This window comes from Uloborus diversus, chromosome 8 (assembly GCF_026930045.1).
Source record: "Uloborus diversus isolate 005 chromosome 8, Udiv.v.3.1, whole genome shotgun sequence".
NCBI lineage: Eukaryota > Metazoa > Arthropoda > Arachnida > Araneae > Uloboridae > Uloborus > Uloborus diversus.
Genome location: NC_072738.1, coordinates 114,161,454 through 114,181,720, shown reverse-complemented (window position 1 = coordinate 114,181,720; position 20,267 = coordinate 114,161,454). Strand labels below are relative to the sequence as shown.

Below are 20,267 nucleotides of genomic sequence, written 5' to 3'. Positions count from 1 at the left end.
TATATACAAGAATACCCCCCCCCCCACCATAAGAGTGATGGTGCACCCATAAAATGCTATGAAGCGCCCCCCCCCCTTGAAAAAGCAACATCATATACATTATAAATCAAAGTATCATATACATTATAAATCAAAGTATCATATAAATTATAAATCAAAGTATCATAATTATAAGTCAAATACTTTAATATGGTGTAAAAATACAAAATTATTTTATTAAGTCTTTTTTTTTTTGCTTTTGGTAAAATTGAGGCTCGTAAAACGAAAAAAATGAAGACACTTTTAAATACATATATGTATCTATTTGTTAAATAAATTAATACACATTTAACTAATTTAAAGCGTTTCGCTAATGCAAATATTTAAAGAGATATCGTCATTTAGATAATACTGAAGCACTATGTTCCTAATTACAAGAGATAGTTTTTTTTTTTACTTCATGGGGCATTCCAAGGTATTTTTGACATTTATATAGAGTCCGTAACGTGACCTTTTTTGCCATAACTTTTTAATTTACTGTTTGATTAGCATATTATTTTATTTTGATCTTTTCCTACCAACACACCAGCTCAAATTAAAATAATTTGCAAATCTAACGGTAAATTAAAAAGTTATGGCAAAAAAAGGTCACGTTACGGACTCTACATAATGTCCAAAATACCGTGGAATGCCCCTCATACAATCTAGCTACACTGTTTACAAGAGAATGAAAACATGCAACCTTAAAGGCGAACTATCAAACCTGACAATTTGCATATTATAACATTTAATTCATAATGCTTGATACATAAATGTTCAGCCAAATATTAACTGAGATTGACACATAAAAACAAAGTACACAATAACACTTATTTAAATTTTTTATAATCTTCAATTCATAAATTTTACAGAATAAAACTAGACACACTTGCACTTTAAATATGTGTTCTATGTAATGTAAAATATTTTCAAATTGCAATAGTTCACAACAAAAAAATAATACTGAAGAAAATAGTTTTTTTTAACGAGATTTATATGAACTAAATCTCTTTAAAGTAATAGAGTTGCAAAGCGACTTACCTATTCGTCAGTGGTGGTCTTTTGCAGGCTTTGGTCACCAAAAAGGTGATTTTTATGACAGAATAAAATTCTGCCAACAAAAATTACCCATTTGGTGTAGAAAGAAGAAAAGTATCCAAGAAAAAAGTGAATTACCTACACAAGTTATGCGACGCAATGAATTTAGATGGCGTCCTCTCGGCAGTTATTTGGTTTTTAATTTCAGTTTGTATTCCTTCCGCGAGCATGCGTCGATAGCTTCAAATTCAATCTCATGACGATACATATGCAAGAAAATATAAGACTTTAAAATTATCTTCAGTGAATTCATGCGAGGAACAAAACTTCTACTAATCCCCTTGATGAGTGTTACTTCGCATACATGAGTCAGCACTTGTTTTCATTGCGTGCTTTCGAAAGTTTCAGTTTAGTTTTGCTGCTGGACTATAAAATTGCCGTGAGAGCTGCGCATGCGTCGACTCTTACTTTCTTGCTAAACGGGAAACGTTTTTGATTATAGCAGAAAACTGCGGAGGGCGTACGAATCTGTGTATTACGGAAAACTTTTCTGTATATTCAGAGAGTTTTCCGAGATTTTTCTGATGTACGTTGAACCAATGACTGTCAAACAATCCATTATACGAAATTTTCATGTTTGTAATAGAGATCGATAAAATTGAAATCGCCAGAATAAAAAGCACCACGATAGTACAGTAAAAATAGGGGTCGGACCCAAACATCAAAAAAAAAAAAAAAGCTAAACCTGGTGCAAATTGTTTATTACCCTCCCAATAAGAACAGGTAAAAAGTCCCACCCCATTGTGCGTCGGGTTTTGGAATGGGGGCATCTAAAAATTGCTGTTTTGGGTATTTTTCCAGAATTTTTAGAGTAAATTTAAAGTGAGAATATTATGTTATACTAAATTTAAAAGCATGAAATTAAAGGTGTTTGACCCCCAAGAGGGATGACATAACCCACCAATGCTACAGAGCCCCCCTATCCCCGTAAAGCGAAGCAGTATCCCCGAACCCCCCTCCATACATTTCATATGGAAACATTATTTTATGCTAAGAAAATTGTTAGAAATCAAGTGTGTCCATCCTCCAAGAGCGATGGTGCACCTCCTCCCAAAGCTACAACACCCCCCTCTCTGTTAAATAAAAAAAATCCTCACCCCCCCCCCACACCTTTTATTTCAAGTTGAAGTATTATTTCATGCAAATCTAAAATGCATTAAATCAGGACTGTCCACCCCATAAGAACAGTAGCTCACGTCCCAAAACGAAATTATATACTAAAATATTATCCTTCCCTTCCCCCACCCCCTCTGATGGTGCACATTTGATTAAATGGCCAGAAAAATAACGCTGAACTGTTTTTTGCTTTCAAATGATTTCTCCTAAGCTTGTAACAAAAAGTCTTCGTTATCAAGATGTTTTTTGGAATCTAGATCCTCAACAAAATCGTTATTGTTGCAGCTATGTCTAACACAGTTTGTGCATATAATTGAGCACTTCAGTCTACTTTCAGACTTTTCAAACATTCACTATATCCAATGAACCCCTCAGAGCAAGCACAAGATTTGAGACGCAGAAAGTCTTCTAGAGCAGGAGGCTTGGCTGTTGTAATAGGACGCAGATTATATTTCTGTGGTGCTTTCTTTGCACCCATCAAAATGACACTAGCTTTCCCATACTTACAAGTGACCTATACACTGCATTGCTGGCATATTTCCTTGAAGCTTACAGATCATTACCAAAAATATGGTCAAGCAGGTATCTTCCATCTATTACAAATGAGGCAGTGAGAAGCAAAGGGATGTAAGTGGCAAAATTAAAAATTTGGAGATAACCAGTACAAATGGTTGGTGAACCTCTCTATCTTCACTGTAAAAATCTCGGAAGGAAAACTCTCTGAATATACAAAAAAGTTTTCCGTAATACACAGATTCGTACGCCCTCCGCAGTTTTCTGCTATAATCAAAAACGTTTCCCGTTTAGCAAGAAAGTAAGAGTCGACGCATGCGCAGCTCTCACGGCAAGTTTATAGTCCAGCAGCAAAACTAAACTGAAACTTTCGAAAGCACGCAATGAAAACAAGTGCTGACTCATGTATGCGAAGTAACACTCATCAAGGGGATTAGTAGAAGTTTTGTTCCTCGCATGAATTCACTGAAGATAATTTTAAAGTCTTATATTTTCTTGCATATGTATCGTCATGAGATTGAATTTGAAGCTATGTCACTTATTTTTAAGTACGAAGTGCAAATTCTCGACGCATGCTCGCGGAAGGAATACAAACTGAAATTAAAAACCAAAAAACTGCCGAGAGGACGCCATGTAAATTCATTGCGTCGCGTAATTTACTTTTTTCTTGGATACTTTTCTTCTTTCTACCAAATGGGTAATTTTTGTTGGCAGAATTTTATTCTGTCATAAAAATCACCTTTTTGGTGACCAAAGCCTGCAAAAGACCACCGCCGACGAATAGGTAAGTCGCTTTGCAACTCTATTACTTTAAAGAGATTTAGTTCATAATAAATCTCGTTAAAAAAAAAAACTATTTTCTTCAGTATTATTTTTTTGTTGTGAACTATTGCAATTTGAAAATATTTTACATTATATAGAACACATATTTAAAGTGCAAGTGTGTCTAGTTTTATTCTGTAAAATTTATGAATTGAAGATTATAAAAAAATTTAAATAAGTGTTATTGTGTACTTTGTTTTTATGTGTCAATCTCAGTTAATATTTGGCCTGAACATTTATGTATCAAGCATTATGAATTAAATGTTATAATATGCAAATTGTCAGGTTTGATAGTTCGCCTTTAAGGTTGCATGTTTTCATTCTCTTGTAAACAGTGTAGCTAGATTGTATGAGGGGCATTCCACGGTATTTTGGACATTATGTAGAGTCCGTAACGTGACCTTTTTTTGCCATAACTTTTTAATTTACCGTTAGATTTGCAAATTATTTTAATTTGAGCTGGTGTGTTGGTAGGAAAAGATCAAAATAAAATAATATGCTAATCAAACAGTAAATTAAAAAGTTATGGCAAAAAAGGTCACGTTACGGACTCTATATAAATGTCAAAAATACCTTGGAGTGCCCCATGAAGTAAAAAAAAAAACTATCTCTTGTAATTAGGAACATAGTGCTTCAGTATTATCTAAATGACGATATCTCTTTAAATATTTGCATTAGCGAAACGCTTTAAATTAGTTAAATGTGTATTAATTTATTTAACAAATAGATACATATATGTATTTAAAAGTGTCTTCATTTTTTTCGTTTTACGAGCCTCAATTTTACCAAAAGCAAAAAAAAAAAAAAAAAGAGACAATAAAATAATTTTGTATTTTTACACCATATTAAAGTATTTGACTTATAATTTATATGATACTTTGATTTATAATGTATATGATACTTTGATTTATAATGTATATGATGTTGCTTTTTCAAGGGGGGGTGGGCGCTTCATAGCATTTTATGGGTGCACCATCACTCTTATGGTGGGGGGGGGGGGGTATTCTTGTATATATGAAATGGAATAATCATGTAATAGAGTTCAATGTTTTAATAAATAAAATATATAATGCATTTTGCGCACACTGTAAAAATAAAATCAGTAACCTATTTTGAATAAGTATTTATATTTGTGATGAGATGGAAAAGGGCAAGAACAGAAGAATCAACCCGAATGGTTCCAGCAGGGGGACTTGGTGTCATATTTAAATTCATCAATTTCTCTGTTGGTACTTTTCGGTACACTTAGTTCGTCAGAGAAATTGACTTGAGGTGAACGAATTTAGGAACGCGAAGGGTAGGTAAGTCCTGTCAAATTTTATCCGAAGATAAAAGCTATCAAGTTTGATACAAGATATGTTTTTAAGTTCTGCATTAAAAATACAATATGTTGATAGTTTTGTCTTGAAAATATTGAGAGAAAAACTGAAGTTTAAGATTGTTTAACAAACAATCCCCACTTTTCAGAAGGTACCCCCCACTCCAATTCCCCGACGATTTTGTGATTAGGAATGAAACTACTAGATTATTTCATAATTTTTCAAAAATTTATAACTGTGCATATGTTATGCTGTTAACCATGCTATTTGTCATTAGAAATTCCAAAAAAAAAAAAAAAAAAAAAAAAATCCACGAATGATTCTAAAATTGCTTGTATTATTGCTCTTAGATATGAAAAAATTGAAACTGATATGGTATGCAATACTATAATAAAGAATTATATTTTAGAAAAAATAACGGAAAAAGGATTCCGAAATTCTCGGAAACGTTTTTGAAAATTGTTTGGAGAATTCCGAAATACTCGGAAACGTTTTCGAAACTTTCATGAACCACAGCTGCACAGAATACTCAGAAACATTTCTGGAAATTACGGAAAGAGGGATTCCGAAATACTCAGAAACGTTTCTGAAAATTACAGAAAGAGGATTCCGAAATACTCAGAAACGTTTCTGAAAATTACAGAAAGAGGATTCCGAAATACTCAGACACGTTTCTGGACATTACAGAAAGAGGATTCCGAAATACTCAGAAACGTTTTTGAAACTTTCATGAACCACAGCTGCACGATATACTCAGAAACGTTTCCGGATTTTTTTTACAGTGTTGGGGCAAGAAATGGTACTAGTAGACCTGGTAGTTGCTTCTATACAGCATGATTTAGAAAAGAAAATCAATGAAAACCTACCTAGGATCTTATCTTTAAACGCCTTTTATTCAAAACTTGAAAGTGTCCACTTACATCCCTTTGCTTCTCACTGCCTCATATATGACACCAGCTGTTCGTTCTCTGAAGGTGGATGAACCTTTTGCTTCAGATAATAGCACTTTAACTATACAAGATTTCTTTCCTTCTGAAACCAGATTCATCGAATACTAATGGAGGATCAGCGCATAACTCGTACCAAAAATTTTTAACAATTTGTTATTCCATCTTTACTGTTCATACCATTTGGTGTAAAAGATGGTTTGGGCTTACACATCTTTACCAATAGTAACTACTCTCTTAACAGAAGCTAAAACATAACTGTTTACCTCCTTTACAAAGAAATGCCACAAAATTGTTTGCCTTTCAATATCCTTTGATGTTACTACCCGAACGTTAAAGGTCTCATCTCAACTCACCTTATCATCAGCGAGCAATACCACTACCAACTTAAGAGGGAAGAAACTTCTGGGGGCTTTAGAAACGGATTGTGAATTCCAAATTGGGAGACAAAAAGGTGTAAATATTTAGCATTTTGTTGTATTGCTCATTGCTCTCATCAAGACTTGTTCTATCGTTGAATCACTACAGGTTCTAGACCACCTGAATTTGTCACTGCGTTAGATCGTTGGATAGCTGATGTTTTAGCTGATGTTTGATGTGATCAAATTTTTTTTATCGCATAATGTACTCAAAGTTTCAGTTAGTGTTGCAAGTATATGTCCGCATATTTAGCATAATTCACATAACCAGCTGCGTAAAAGAGAGGTAGCTTGGTGTTTGCAAATGAGAACCCCCACCGACTTAGAGGGTGCAGAATTGCAGCATTGCCCGTCTAACTATTGGCAATTCCGGTTTGTCCCACCCTTACGGTGATGGCAAAAGATTGTAGAAAAGTTGAAGTAAGTTAATCAAGAAGAAGTAGGGAAACTTTGGTCAATTTGGACTTTTTTTTTATGCTGCACAGGAATTTTGTTTTCCTGCGCTCTAAACAGTTTAATAACTCCAGTCACAAATAATTTGGTTACTGAGCTCGCTTAGATCTTTTAGAATTATCATTCTGAAGTTACCATATTATTGTGAGGCATTTTGTACTTCGGAAAAGTTAAGGTCAGGGAAATTTTTTCGTGAACTTCACTGCAATAGTTGATTTTAGAATGTAAATTCAGGGTTCCCCCCCCCCCCTCAAAGCGATGGCGCACCCCTTAAGGGTGACGGAGTACCCATCCAGAATAAAAGTCCTCAATAAAGAAAGAAATACCCCTTGAAAAAACTGCCTTAAAAATTCCAATGACGCAAAGCTGCTCCATGGACACCCCCCCCCCATTCCCCCCCGCCTGTGCACCCCTGTTAATTAGAATTTTTTATGTGAGAGTTTATTGTTTTACTATTATAGAGTGGTTTCTGCGAGGTTTCAGAATTTTTTTTTAAGTAATAGAAATTATTTTTATTTAAATAGAGGATTACTTCGTCTCCCCCCCCTCCCCCCAAAACCCGACGCGCAAAGTGCTGGGACTTTTTACCCCTTCTTGCTGGAAGGGTAAGAAGTAATTTGCAACAGGTTTCACTTTTTTTCTTTTGGATGTTTGGGTTTGGCCATTTTTTGGCCTAATTTTACTGTACTACGAGTGCCGTACCTTCTGTGGAAAGGTACCGGAGTGCTTTCTCTATTAACGTCTTTTTATGTCCGAAAACTATCATCAAATGCTGAAATATTTCACTGCACATTATTTTCACACATTGCCAACTTACTGATAAAAACCTAAATATTGAAATCTTACAAGTTAGGGTTATCGTAAAACGTTTTCAATTGTTGCACTAAGCTAACAAAGTGCGAAATCCATTTAACAATAGGTTTTAAAAATTCAATTTTAGATTTACAACAATTAATTTTGTTTAACGATGGCAATAAAGCCGTCTGTTCAATGCCAAGTATATCAAAAATATTTTCTCTGATTAACATTTAGCACTTAATATTTACTGATGGAAAAACGTTAGTGAAAAGAATAACTATAGCGATGGAAACACAGAAGGAATCATTCGAAAGTATGTTCATGGAAGGTCCTTGCTCGGGGATGCAGAAACTGTCTGATGCCACTATGGAAACGGAAGACGGCTCTTCTTTTGCCATCCACAGAGTTATACTCCTTCAACGAAGCAACTATTTTAAGGCACTAATCATGTCAAACAATTGCGAGAGAACTGAATTTTTGATTCCTGGAATTAAAGGAGCGACGCTCAATCACATATTGAGATACATTTATACAAATGAAGTTCAGTTGAGAGACGAAAACGTCACAGACATCTTAGTAGCATCGGATTATCTTTTACTCGACCACTTAGTTGAAGAATGTCGCAGCTTTGCCATGCAGAAGATGTCTGTTCAAAACTGTCTGCCGTTGTTCATTGCTTCTTGGAAGATTGGTAGAATTCATCTGAATAAGGTATGCTACAGATTTATTCAAGGACATTTTGAATCAGTACTACTTGAGCACAGATCAGGTATCGGTGAATTATCACTCCAAGCTCTTAAGCAGTTTCTGGGAGATAAAAGTCTTGATGTATCGGGGGAAAAGGCTGTGTGGATGGCTATTGTTTACTGGGTTGAAAAAGATGTGCCTCGAAGACAGCAACATATACCCGAACTCTTACCGAATGTTTTATTAGAAGAAACCGATGAAGACTTAGCTAAGGAAATTATTTGCCATGATCTCATACAAAAAAATCCCTTTTGCTTTGATCTGCAATTTGACAAAAATCCTGATTCATTTATCAACAGAAAATTGGACTTCCTGAAAAATTATATTGTCCGGTTGATTTTATCATTTTATCAACCGAGTTCCGTTGTAAAACACGGTAGGTTACCAAAATGTCTGCATATTATCGTCAACTACTTTGCTGACCACAACACAGATGGAATCAAACTGTACCTCACTTATGATGAAGATATAGATTTATGGAGAAAAGTTGGGGAAGCAGTTATTTGCCCTAATATTGTCATACCGATAGGCAATTATCTATATGTGTTCAATTCATACGATAATGATTTCATGATGTTCGACTTGGTGCATAAGGAATGGTTTCCAATGGCAACTATGACGTTTCCACGGCATCAGTTTTGCGTAGTGCGGCATGGTAATTATATATACTCATTAGGAGGACTGATACATGATCATGAAATAGCCACAGAGTTCGTTGAATTTTATGATCCGAATACGAATAATTGGTCAATGGTATCTTCTATGACAGCTGTGGATTCTTGTTGTGCAGCATCAGTTAATGGATGCATTTACGTTATTGGAGTTTTAACGGATATCGAAGGTGAAAGCGTAATAGTTCAAGCTTATGATCCAGAATCTGATACCTGGCGTCAAATGAACGCTCCAAGTACTTTTCGGCGCAATTTTGCTCTTGCTGTTTTTGACGAGAAAATATATCTCATTGGTGGTGAAAACGAAATGGGATTCTTGAAAACTGTCGAAGAATATGACCCCTCGAGTAATTCTTGGCGTCAACATGTAGATTTGCCTTTTGTTTATTTTCTACCCAAGGCGATCTTGCTGAAAGAGACTTTGCTAGTATATGATAATCACATAGAAGATCGATGGTACTATCACACCAGTCCTCCAGTTCAATGGGATCGATCTGAGGCTTGCTGGAAAACCATAGATATTTCTTCTCCACTGCATAACATCCACTTATATAATTTTTGCTCCTTGGAAGATGTTGAAACCATTCGAACCCTTGTGAAAGAGCGTAGAGTAGAAGGCGTGAAGTTTTGCAAAAGCTCATTTTCATGAACGTTAAGTTCTCTAATTTTTATCTCTCAACAAAGCGGAAAATTGTTTATGATGTTCAAAAATGCTAAAGTAATTTTTAAAATTGTTGACTTTATTTCGGTTGGTAAACTGAACCTATAAATCCTAAGTTGTCAATAAAACAATTTCCAACATGCATTTCTTTTTTTCATTTTAAGTTAATACGCTCTGCTTAGAAAAATACAGCTCGGTTCCAGGGTAAAATAAAAAATGGCACTCTTTCGTGAAATGAAAATTGATATTAAGATTAAGTTCACAATAGCTTGAGTTTTTCTATAACGAATCTCATGTTTGAAACAAAAACTTTAAGTAGAACACTCCGGAAGGAACTTGATAAAATTCTTGAGAGTACTTTGAGATAAAGTTTTTACAATAAAAAATTGCTGTCCATATAATCTTAAGTTTTTTCTGTTAAATTTTACACTCAACCTACATAGATTATATTACATAGGTACCTTTTGTGCCTATTGTAACAAAAATTAGGCAGTCATGGGACTGCCGTCAGAAGTGGAAACTTAAACAAAATAAAATTGGTATGTATGTGTGTGGTGTGTGTGTTTAATTTTCATTTAAAATTAATTGTTGTTTCAAAAATAAAAATTTTATAATTTGTAAGTTTAAGCTAGTTTTTACGTTTATCAGCAATCTGAGCATCAATTATATACATTTTGGTTGGTCTATTTCAGTTCGTTTATAAAGTAATTAGTAATGCAAATATAGGAAATATTTGAAAAGAAATTCTTAGTTTGTGTTATTCAATTTTCAATGCATAAAAATAATAAACAATACACATACTGAACTTTCCACGCAATCAATTTACGTTACCCATCATTAGCCGATATGCCGTGACATTGATCAGCATGCCGAGAAATTCGAATTTTGAGGCATCAGATAATTTAAGGTTCATTTCAAAAAAAAAAAAAAGATTTAAACTCTTAAAAATGTGATTTAAATTCAAAAAAATCCATTAAAAAATTTTTTTTTCATATTTATTCATATTATTCATTTTCATTATCATGATTTTTTTCCCAATCATCATCATTATTATTATTATATTCCAAAACTGATACTATAGGTTTATGGTAACTAAAATAGGAAATAAAAAACTTTGATTCGAATGTTATTTGAATATCTTTTAAAGAATACTTCAAAAAAAAAAAAAAAAAAATCCCGCAGTTTTATATTTAGATGTGCTAAGATAGCAATCATTGGACATCGTTAAATTAAATTCTCCATTTGAAAATTCAATTAATGATAGTTTTTTACCATCTACAAAGTTGATATTGAAGTCCCCACTCAAAATCATTGGCAAATTATCAAAGCTCTTCCCATTTTATCTTGAAGTAATGCAAATGCGACTTTAGAATAAATAAATACACTTTCATACAGAAATTCTCGTACATTGCAATTGAAGACTTATCCGGTGAAATTTAAACCGCAACCATTACAATTAGCTGTCCGTTTTCAGAGTGGCAACGGCAAGCACAATGTCTCACTGATATCAGAAACATTGTTTTTTTCTCATCTTACCGAAAAAAAAAAAATCTCACGTAAAGGAGCAGAGAGAAGCCACGCATGCGCTGTATTCCAAATGTCGGTGAGGTGACGGTCTTTCGGTGTCGCGAAATGGATGTTTTTTCCCCACTTCGAAGAGGCTTGACGCGCCTAAAGAAGTTACCACTTCAAAAAGCTTTAGTTTCCAAGTATCATCGGCCGAACTTTACTTATTTCTTACTTACTCAGGTCGGCAAAATTCCGCGAACAGTCGCCAAATGGGCCAACGCGGCCTTATTTATCGCCTAAGAAAAGTGAAACAGCCCCCCCTCCCCTTTTTTCTCTCCCAGCGTTATCAAGCACCCAGTGCATATCCTTTGCCAACAAGAATAACTATATTACTGCAGTTTAGGTTTTGGTGAGTGGCAATTACAGCCTTGTATTTCCTGAAAGTAGTTTAGATTTTACAAACAATTGCACTTAATATCCTTTTAAAAATGATGCATTAGCGAAGCAAAGTTTAAACTGGGCAAAGGCGACTTTTCTTAGGTAGTTTAGGTTACTCTGGAATCTCTGAATCATTGTTTTCTGGGAAACCTGCCGTCTTTCTCTGCTTTATGTTCTCTGCAGCTGCAGTATTCCGACGATGTTATTTAATGAACATAGATCATTCAGCTTTTTTATAGTTATTATTTTCATTTTTCTGTAAATGAATATAAAACTTAAATGTATAAATGTAAATAAAGCTAAAAATTGTTTTATCTACAAAAGTGTTAGGCGATTTAATAAGTGTTAAGTTTTTTTTTTTTTTTTTTTTTTTTTTTTTTGTAGGGGTGGGGGGGGGGGGGGGCTGTTCAAGTTGAAAGCAAGATCAGTGATAAGAATTTTTACATCAAACATTTCCTTGAAATAAGTTTTTTTTTTTTTTTTTTTTCAATAAAACACTCAAATGAAAGAAAAATTAAAATTTATTGTTCTCGATTTTATATTACTATGGTCAAATGCATACATCTGCTAATAGTTTATGTAGTCAGATGTAAAATTCTAAATTAAAAAATATTTGAAATTGATTTGGAATGAAAACTTGTCAAAACATTTATTATTTCTCACAAATTAGTGTTATGGTTCTAATGTGTGTTTTCAGTCCTAATTTTTCATATATTCTTAGTTTTGTAATCCCTATGCCTAACTAATCTCCCCCCCCCCCCCTTTTACTTTTTACTTTTTCTGTTTTATTTTCCTTTTGAGCAATCGCAATTGCTTATTGTTTTCACTTAACCACAGTTGATGTTCTTTTGATTTTATTTATCAATGCGTATTATACAAACACCTCTGGTTCACGGACCTTCGCGAGCATGTTCTTCCTTCTACGTGGAGGGGGACATCCGACGCACAACATCAAGCATCCAGCCTCTGGCATTTAAAAAAAAAAAAAAAAACACTCGAACTGATGAAACATTCTCCGATTTTAGTCCATTCCTTTTAAGCCGATGCTGTAAAAGTAAATACTTTAACATTCTGCTATGATTTTACATGGTCTGACTGAAATAAAGAATAAATAATCACAATAAACGGCCAACTAGGCGAAAAGTGCGGGGATTGCTGTATTCGCAAATTTTCTCGATTGTCGCGAATTAATGCTCATTTTTTTTTTTTTTAATAATGTAATATGACTACAGCATGAAGTTTTATCCATATTAAATCAAAGTAAAAAAATCGTAACAGCGAAATCGAACCCTTTACAATAATCGCGATTGCAAAAGCGAGCCCTTTTGGTGCAAAAGAATAAAGATCAGACCTTTTTAAACCTATTCATTGCATTTCATTTTCCTCCTTTTTGTAACTTTTAAACTGAAAATTAGCGGCAAAACGCTTCCCCCCCCCCAAAGTAGGGACTCGACTTATACGCCGGTTTTCTATTTTTTCCCGATTTTTCTCTTAAAAGTAGGGGGGGGGGGGCGACTTATGCGCGAGACCGACTTACACGCGACGCGAGTAATTCAAAATGTCAAGATTCAGATTAATGCCAAGAACACTAGATTATATTTTTATGGTAAATTAAAAGTGTATAATTTTTTTTCTACTAATTTTAGTTCTAATGCATAAGGAAGGAAGGATATGTCTTTTTCCTCAATGTTCATCTAGGTCAGCGTTTCTTAATTTCTTTCATGAGTGGAATCCTTTTCAATGTTCACTTTTTTTCACAGAACCTTGGTTTATCTTCAATAGCTTAGTCTGAATTTAACATTTAAAATTGGCTTACCAGCTTCCTAGCAATAGAAAGGAAAAGGATTTCAAATGATAGATATTGTCATTAAAAAGTAACACAAAGTTTTTTAACATACAGTGAAACCTGTGTATAACGATACTGTCTATAACAATAAACCTGTCTTGTCTATAACAATATTTTCCTTGGTCCCAGGATTTTTTTTTTAAATTAAGCCCACCATCGTTCTTTCAAACATAAGGCGTCTTGCTATCCAGTATAACAATGAAGTGGCTTCAAATTGTGTTAGGGCCTGGAAGTCATCACAATTATGAATATCATGAAAAGAGGAGCAACTATAAAGATGCTCCCCTGTCATTGGAGAAGTCCCCTCACAGAGCACGCAGAGAGGTGAATCTGCCAGGTCGATTTTATGTAAATGGGCCTGTAGATAGTCATGTCCAGTAATGGTTCGGAAAGAGGCAACTCCCAGGGCTCTGGGAAGGAGAGAAAGGCACGTACGCTGTTCATCATCCAGAAGGCAAGCCCAGGGCTTTCCGTCAGTTTTGTTCCTCAGGGCAGAGACTGTAGCATGTTGGATTTTGTTTGCGAGAAGTCGCTTAGTGTTTCTAAGTGGTACCGGGCGAGAAGGTGGATGCACGGACACAGCCTCTTTAGCCAAGATGTCCACTTGTTCATTTCCATAGATGCCACAATGGCCTGGAATCCACTGGAAGACAACCTCTCTTCCGGAACGCAAAAGAGAGTCAATGGATTTTTTAGACTCAAACTCAAGTTCTGAAGGATATAGATTGTTATCAGTAATGGTCTGAATCGCAGACTGAGAATCGACAAAGAGAACAATATTTTGTTCAGCTGGTTCTCCAATAGATCTGATGGCCATAAAAATTGCGTTCATTTCTCCATTGAAGTTATCCGCTCAAGTGTCGAGAGGCTCCTGAAGACTAAAATGTTTGGAGTAGGCACCGGCACCTGCTCTACCAACTGAAGGAGTGACCGATCCGTCAGTATAAAACCTACACTAATCCTGATCAGGGTGCCTCTCTTATATTGTAACCAAAGCAATGGAGTACATCTCAGTCTGATGAGAATCTGATTTCTTAACAGGCTGTACCAGAACAAACCTAACTTCAGCATATCTCAGAAGGCCAGTATAAGAAGATGCTCTATAGATGCCAAGTCTGGAGTTGGAGACCTCGAAGGCCTCTGCAAGTCTTTGGCACTCAAAAAGAAAAGAATGTTGAGATTTTAGTCTAGTATGTGGAAGAATGTAATCAGGCCAGAAATGCTCTTTTCTCAATAATCTTTCAGCGAGAGAAAGGGAAGCCTTGATTCGTCTGTCAGTTAAATTAAAAATTTTTGTCTGTAGCTGCATAGCAGGAATAGGGGTGGACACCGCAACACCAGTGATGAGTCTTAGTGCTTTATTTTGAACGAGGTCGAGCTTTGAAAATGTGCTGTCAGAGGCAGTAATACCCAGGAAAATGTCAACATGAATAATCAAACTGTCTATAACGATAACCTGCCCATAACAATATTTTTTCATGTCCCAACAGTATCGTTGTAGACAGGTTTTACTGTAATTAAATGTCTTTCAATTAAAACTTCGTAATATTGTACTGATATAGTCGGAGGTTGTACATTGACAATAAATGGGGTTTTAATTTATACCTTATTTTTATGTTTCCTTTGCTGTTTATTCGGAAAATACTGATTAAAAGCTTCACTCAAACCTTATTTTTGTCGATTTTAAGCGTAACTAATCTGGAATAAAATGAGTGGAACAAGTTTCATGGAACCCTGGGGTTCCGCGGAACACAATTTAAGAAATGCTGATCTTAATACAAATAATATTGGATGAACTTGTATAATATTCCACTTAGAAGGGTGCCTAACTAAGAGGGGTCATGGTGTAGACTGCGCCATTGAAATTTTTAGGGGTGTTGTTTTGAGAGGTATTCTTCACTTTTTAAGGGGGGGTTCTTGCTTTGGGGGGTCTTCAAAACTTTTGGGGGGGTGCGCCCTTTTTCGTAGGGGGGGGGAGGTGGTACCCCTGCCACCTAGATTCATATATCCCATAGCTTCCATTGGATCTTTAATAATAACACACATAATAACATTTTATTAACAAAAGTTTCATTCACCTTTTCCTCCTCTATCTCTGGAAATTGATGTTTGAATAATTTTTATCATACATGATTTTGATATTTATTTTATCTTTAGAAAAGTATATGATGGTCTTATTTGTTATGTATTTAGTTTTTTCCATTCGTCATCAGTTTTCTTTTATTTATGATAGTGGATTTAACAATTGTTTTATCTTATCTAAGACTGAACTATATCTCATTCTTTCTTTGTCATTTTGTTTATTGACTTGCTAGCGTAGATTTTAGTTGGATTGTTTACATTTTTTAAAGATTCATGGAGGTAATTTCATGCAAAAATTGTGTCTACAATGTGCACATTGATTTTCTTACAATGTTTTATTTCATTTTTCCAGGTGTTGCAAAAAGAACGTGCCATACAGTCAGCATTTCAGGACCAAGCTCCATTAGTCAATCACCATCATGAAAATGGCAATTTTCAAGTTAAAAGACGGGATAAGCCGAGAGCTCAAGTAAGGGTTTTTTACATGGAATTTATGTTTTTTACTCTATCAATTTAGAAAATTGAGAACTAAAATTATTTTAAAAAATTTTAAATAAAAAATGCAGAATTGAAAAAATATGAAAAATTAAAGCATTAAAAAAATTTACTTGTGGGATGTATAACAAATAGCGATTTTTTTTTCAGAAACATGAATCGAAACGTATGCATGAAAATGTATATATATTCAAACAAATAATTCTGGTGACATAAAAAATAAAATATGTAAAATAAAAAGAATGGATTACAAAGAAAAAAACCTAGCAAACATATGAACATGAGTGCAGTTATTTTTTAGAAAAAATATCAGTAAATGTTTTCAAATCAACCCCCCCCCCCCCTCCCCTGTATAAAAAGTGTTTCTTTTTTTCTTACTGATTGGTATATTTATTGAGTAAGCAGACAAAAGTACTGATGAAAATTAGTTAAAACTGAATATTGCATTGTAATTTGCTTTGAATAAATGAGAAGTGATATTTCAAAACTCACTATATGCATATTTCACTAAGTTTAACTTAAGCAATGCTCTTAAAAGTTTTTGATAGGTTCTTTTAAAATATGGCACTCATTCCCTTCAAAATTGGATACAAATATAGTAGAAGACCGTTATAACGCACACCTTGGGACCAGAGTTTTTGTATTATATAGGTTTTTGGTGTTATATAGGTCATTTCACAAATTTTGAAACAAATATTCAGAATATGTCTATATATTAGCACTTCAGAATAGATTTTATCTGCAATGAGTAGTAAAGCACTAATTATAGAATTAGTCATTCACTAATACATGTTTCGCAATCAAAAGAAAGTGAATTATCTTGCACTTTTGGTAGCTTCATGGTTTACATAACAGCTGCATTTTCAAGAGAAATGTGGTATTTTCTTTTTATTGTGAATAATAATTTTCCTTTAAAAGCTTTGAATTATGATGGAAAGATGAAAAACTGTTTCAAAATATAATTTGCCTAACAATTTTTATGTTTACAAGGCAAAGCAGAAGGATGTTTTAAACTTCAAAACCTATTGTTTACTTCTGAAAAGTTGTGCAGTTTATAGAGAATTGCGTTATATAGGTATTCTTCTGTGTTAGAAAATATACATTGAAAACTGATTGCTGGTACAAAATTGTCTGTATAATATTCAGACGCTAAAACAAAACAGGTCTTATCCAAATTCGTTGAAATGGATATAGGGAGTGTCGCTACTCAAATGACAGTATGAAATGTTTTTTGTGCTGAATTTGTGATACATGATTATCTAATTGTAACATACAGTCAAACCTCCATATATCGAACTTCCACGTTTCGAAATTTATTATATATCGAAATCACGGCAAATTTCAATGTTCATTACATAGAAAAATTGTTTCTATATATCGAAAAAATCTCTATATATCAATTTTTTTTTTCGAGACATTCATAGATTTTTTTTCCACTTTAGACTGTTTGTCACATGAAAAATGAAGGTTAGGGGAGAAAACTATGTTTATTAAAGGTTGCTACGAAACTCATAAGGAATCTGGGAATGAGGGTTGTGTAGATAGGTCGTTTTTCGTTCTGGAGTTCTTAAATTCCCTAAATTTTATTTCAAGTCTTAGTTGTAACCAGTAACATTGTAAAATCTGTTTTAAGTTCTCCCTTTGGTCTGTTGATTATTATTCCTAGGTCTTTTTAGCTGCAGTAGAAACCATTTAAGTTTTTTCTTTTCTTTCGATTACATTGTCAAAATGAAAATCCCCTAATGTTGCGTATCAAGTTGAATTGAAGAAGAATGAAGATGTATGAAGGCGCAAAAATGTAATTTCTGTTATTTTTTTAATCATTAACTTTTATTTAATCCGATGCTCGTATCAATTAGAAATTGAGTTTCATACACGTAAATTAGCTTTAATTTTAATGTTTTAGGAGACTTTTAGGATAAAATAAGATCATTTCTATATATCAAAATTTCTATATATCGAATTTTTTTCCCGACAATTTGCTACTTCGATATATGGAGGTCCGACTGTATTTATGAAATTTTCACCCAATTATGAAATGTCCAATGTGAACCCAAGTCCCTTTTTTTTTCTTTCTTTTTGGTTTTTTACCTTTTAACTCAAAGTTAATTTCCATAGCTCAGTTTGTTTACAGAAAGTGATGGGGCTGCGATCAATCTAAAACCACTTAGATATTAAAAACTAATGGCATAATTACCTTTATGCTTATCTTTTTGATGATAATGAGGTTGTTGTTGCAAGTTGGCATTTTTCATCTCATTATATGTAAGCTCATTAAAAACAAGTTTCTACAAAGGTCACTGAAGAATGTTTTGGAAACTCTGGACAGTATTAAATTGAGATATCAGTATTCTTTAATCAGCTATCTTATCAATATCAATCACTTGTCAGGGGGGAATTTAGCTAATTTGTTTTTATGCTTCGTAAAAATATTTTATTTTTATGAAAAAAAGGGGGAAAAAAGCATATCTAATGAAAAGAAAAGATATCGTTCTAAAATAAAACATAAAAAAATACGGATATTTATACTGAAAAATATATGAAGAGTAATATTTGTTGGCCTCAGGCAACTGCCTACTCTGCCTACAGAACGTCAACTCTCCATAACTCAGAAGTCCCAAGGGGCCCCAGCAAAAACATTTGAGTTATCCGGAAGTTCCATTCCCAGCCTTCTCAAGAGTAATAATTTTCTTTTTCAGGAATAGTGCATAATGGATTTGTTTCTAATTACTAATAGTTTGGATAAAATTAATTATCAATGCTTTTTCAAAATATCTTTACGGAGAATAAATTTTATTAAGATAGTTCAAAAAAGGAATTTATTGCCGAGTGCTTCTGCTTACATTTTTAATCTTATCTCAAAAGTCATGAAGTTTTTATGTCTTAGACCCAATTTCTTTTCTTTTGCTTTCAGTTCATATTGGTCTTTTTGTTCTCAAAGCAGGTTATTTAAGACATCCAGAAAATAAAGGTTACACTATTTAATTTTGGCCAAAATTTTAAATTTTGGCCAAATTGTTAATTTTGGCCAAATTATTAAGTACCACAATTGGCTTCTTCTCATCTAATCTTTCAACACTGTGCGCCTGAAAGAGCACTATTGTAAATAATCCCCCTCACACAAGTTGATGCAAAACAATGTGTTAAAGGCAAAAAAAAACTTTTTTCCTTTTTTAGCTGCATTTTCATGCATAAAATGAAAACGAAACTTTTGTAAAAACTTCGACTTAAAATGAGTACATTCGAAACATTGAGACAATTTTGTATTGAAAACTCTAAATTATTTTGGGACTGAAGAAAACTTTAAGATAAAGGAATATTCAAGTTATAAGGCCTTTGAGTTATCAAGAGTCGACTGTATTTATAAAAAATCATCTCTATCACTTGTTGATCGTTGAACTTTGTTTTAGTAACAGATCAAAGATACAATGAAACAGAGATTTCTGTTTTTGTTAAATGAATATTTCATTTTAGGCACTCGTTTTATGTACTATCAGTCCCGCTTGATCGAATATCGTCGGTTCCAAAAAATTTTATTCGATTAAATGGGTATTTGATTAAGCGGAGAAATTTTCTTTGCCTTTCTAAATCGACAACATTTGTCTTAAGATGCAATAATAAATCAATATTTATATAAAGGAAATAATTAATAATATTGGCAAAAAGTTTTTAAAATAAGTTAGAGAACAAAATTGTTTAATAATTTGTATGTATATTACAAGTACGTATGATGATTATAAAAAGTAACTTATAACTTGAATTATGAAATCTGTTTTGGTTCCTATTTTTCAGTACATTCATTTTTGAAAAATTCCAATATTAGGCTGTGGGACGAAGGCATAAAAGATGCTTAAAAACATGGTTTCGTTTGCCAACTTCGGGTACTACGAAAAGTGATATTTTTCTGAATCCTTAGTGTCTATAGATGAAAAAAACCTAATGTTCACAAAAAAATAATGTCTCATAATTTTTTTACAGACCATTAAAGATATATGAAAAGGAGTGAAACTGACAAGCAAGAGGAAGACAAATTTTAAATACATAAAAAATATTATACATGTACATTTAAAATATTATGCATGTACGTTAAAAACATTATGTATGTACATCAAAAAATAGTTTTTTTCAAGAAGCAAACTCTTTATTCTGAAGTATCATCGTCAGAATCACTGAATTCATTTATCCTGTTTTTGCGTACGGAGTTATTTTCCTCCTGAGAGTTTATACAGCTACTGTCACTAGAGGAAAATTATGTGCATGAACAATTTTATGTCTTGCATGTACTACATCTCTTCGAAGAACACCGAGTTTTCCG

The 20,267-nt window shown here is 33.5% G+C and overlaps 1 protein-coding gene across 1 annotated transcript in view; it reads left to right on the top strand.

The window, feature by feature from the left end:
• Positions 1 to 20,267, top strand: part of LOC129227296 (pleckstrin homology-like domain family B member 1) — a 120,842-nt gene that overhangs the window by 85,453 nt on the left and 15,122 nt on the right. The window contains exon 15 of the mRNA XM_054861834.1: positions 15,810 to 15,926. Coding sequence (XP_054717809.1) covers positions 15,810 to 15,926 — 117 coding nt within the window. The remainder of the gene's footprint in view (positions 1 to 15,809; positions 15,927 to 20,267) is intronic.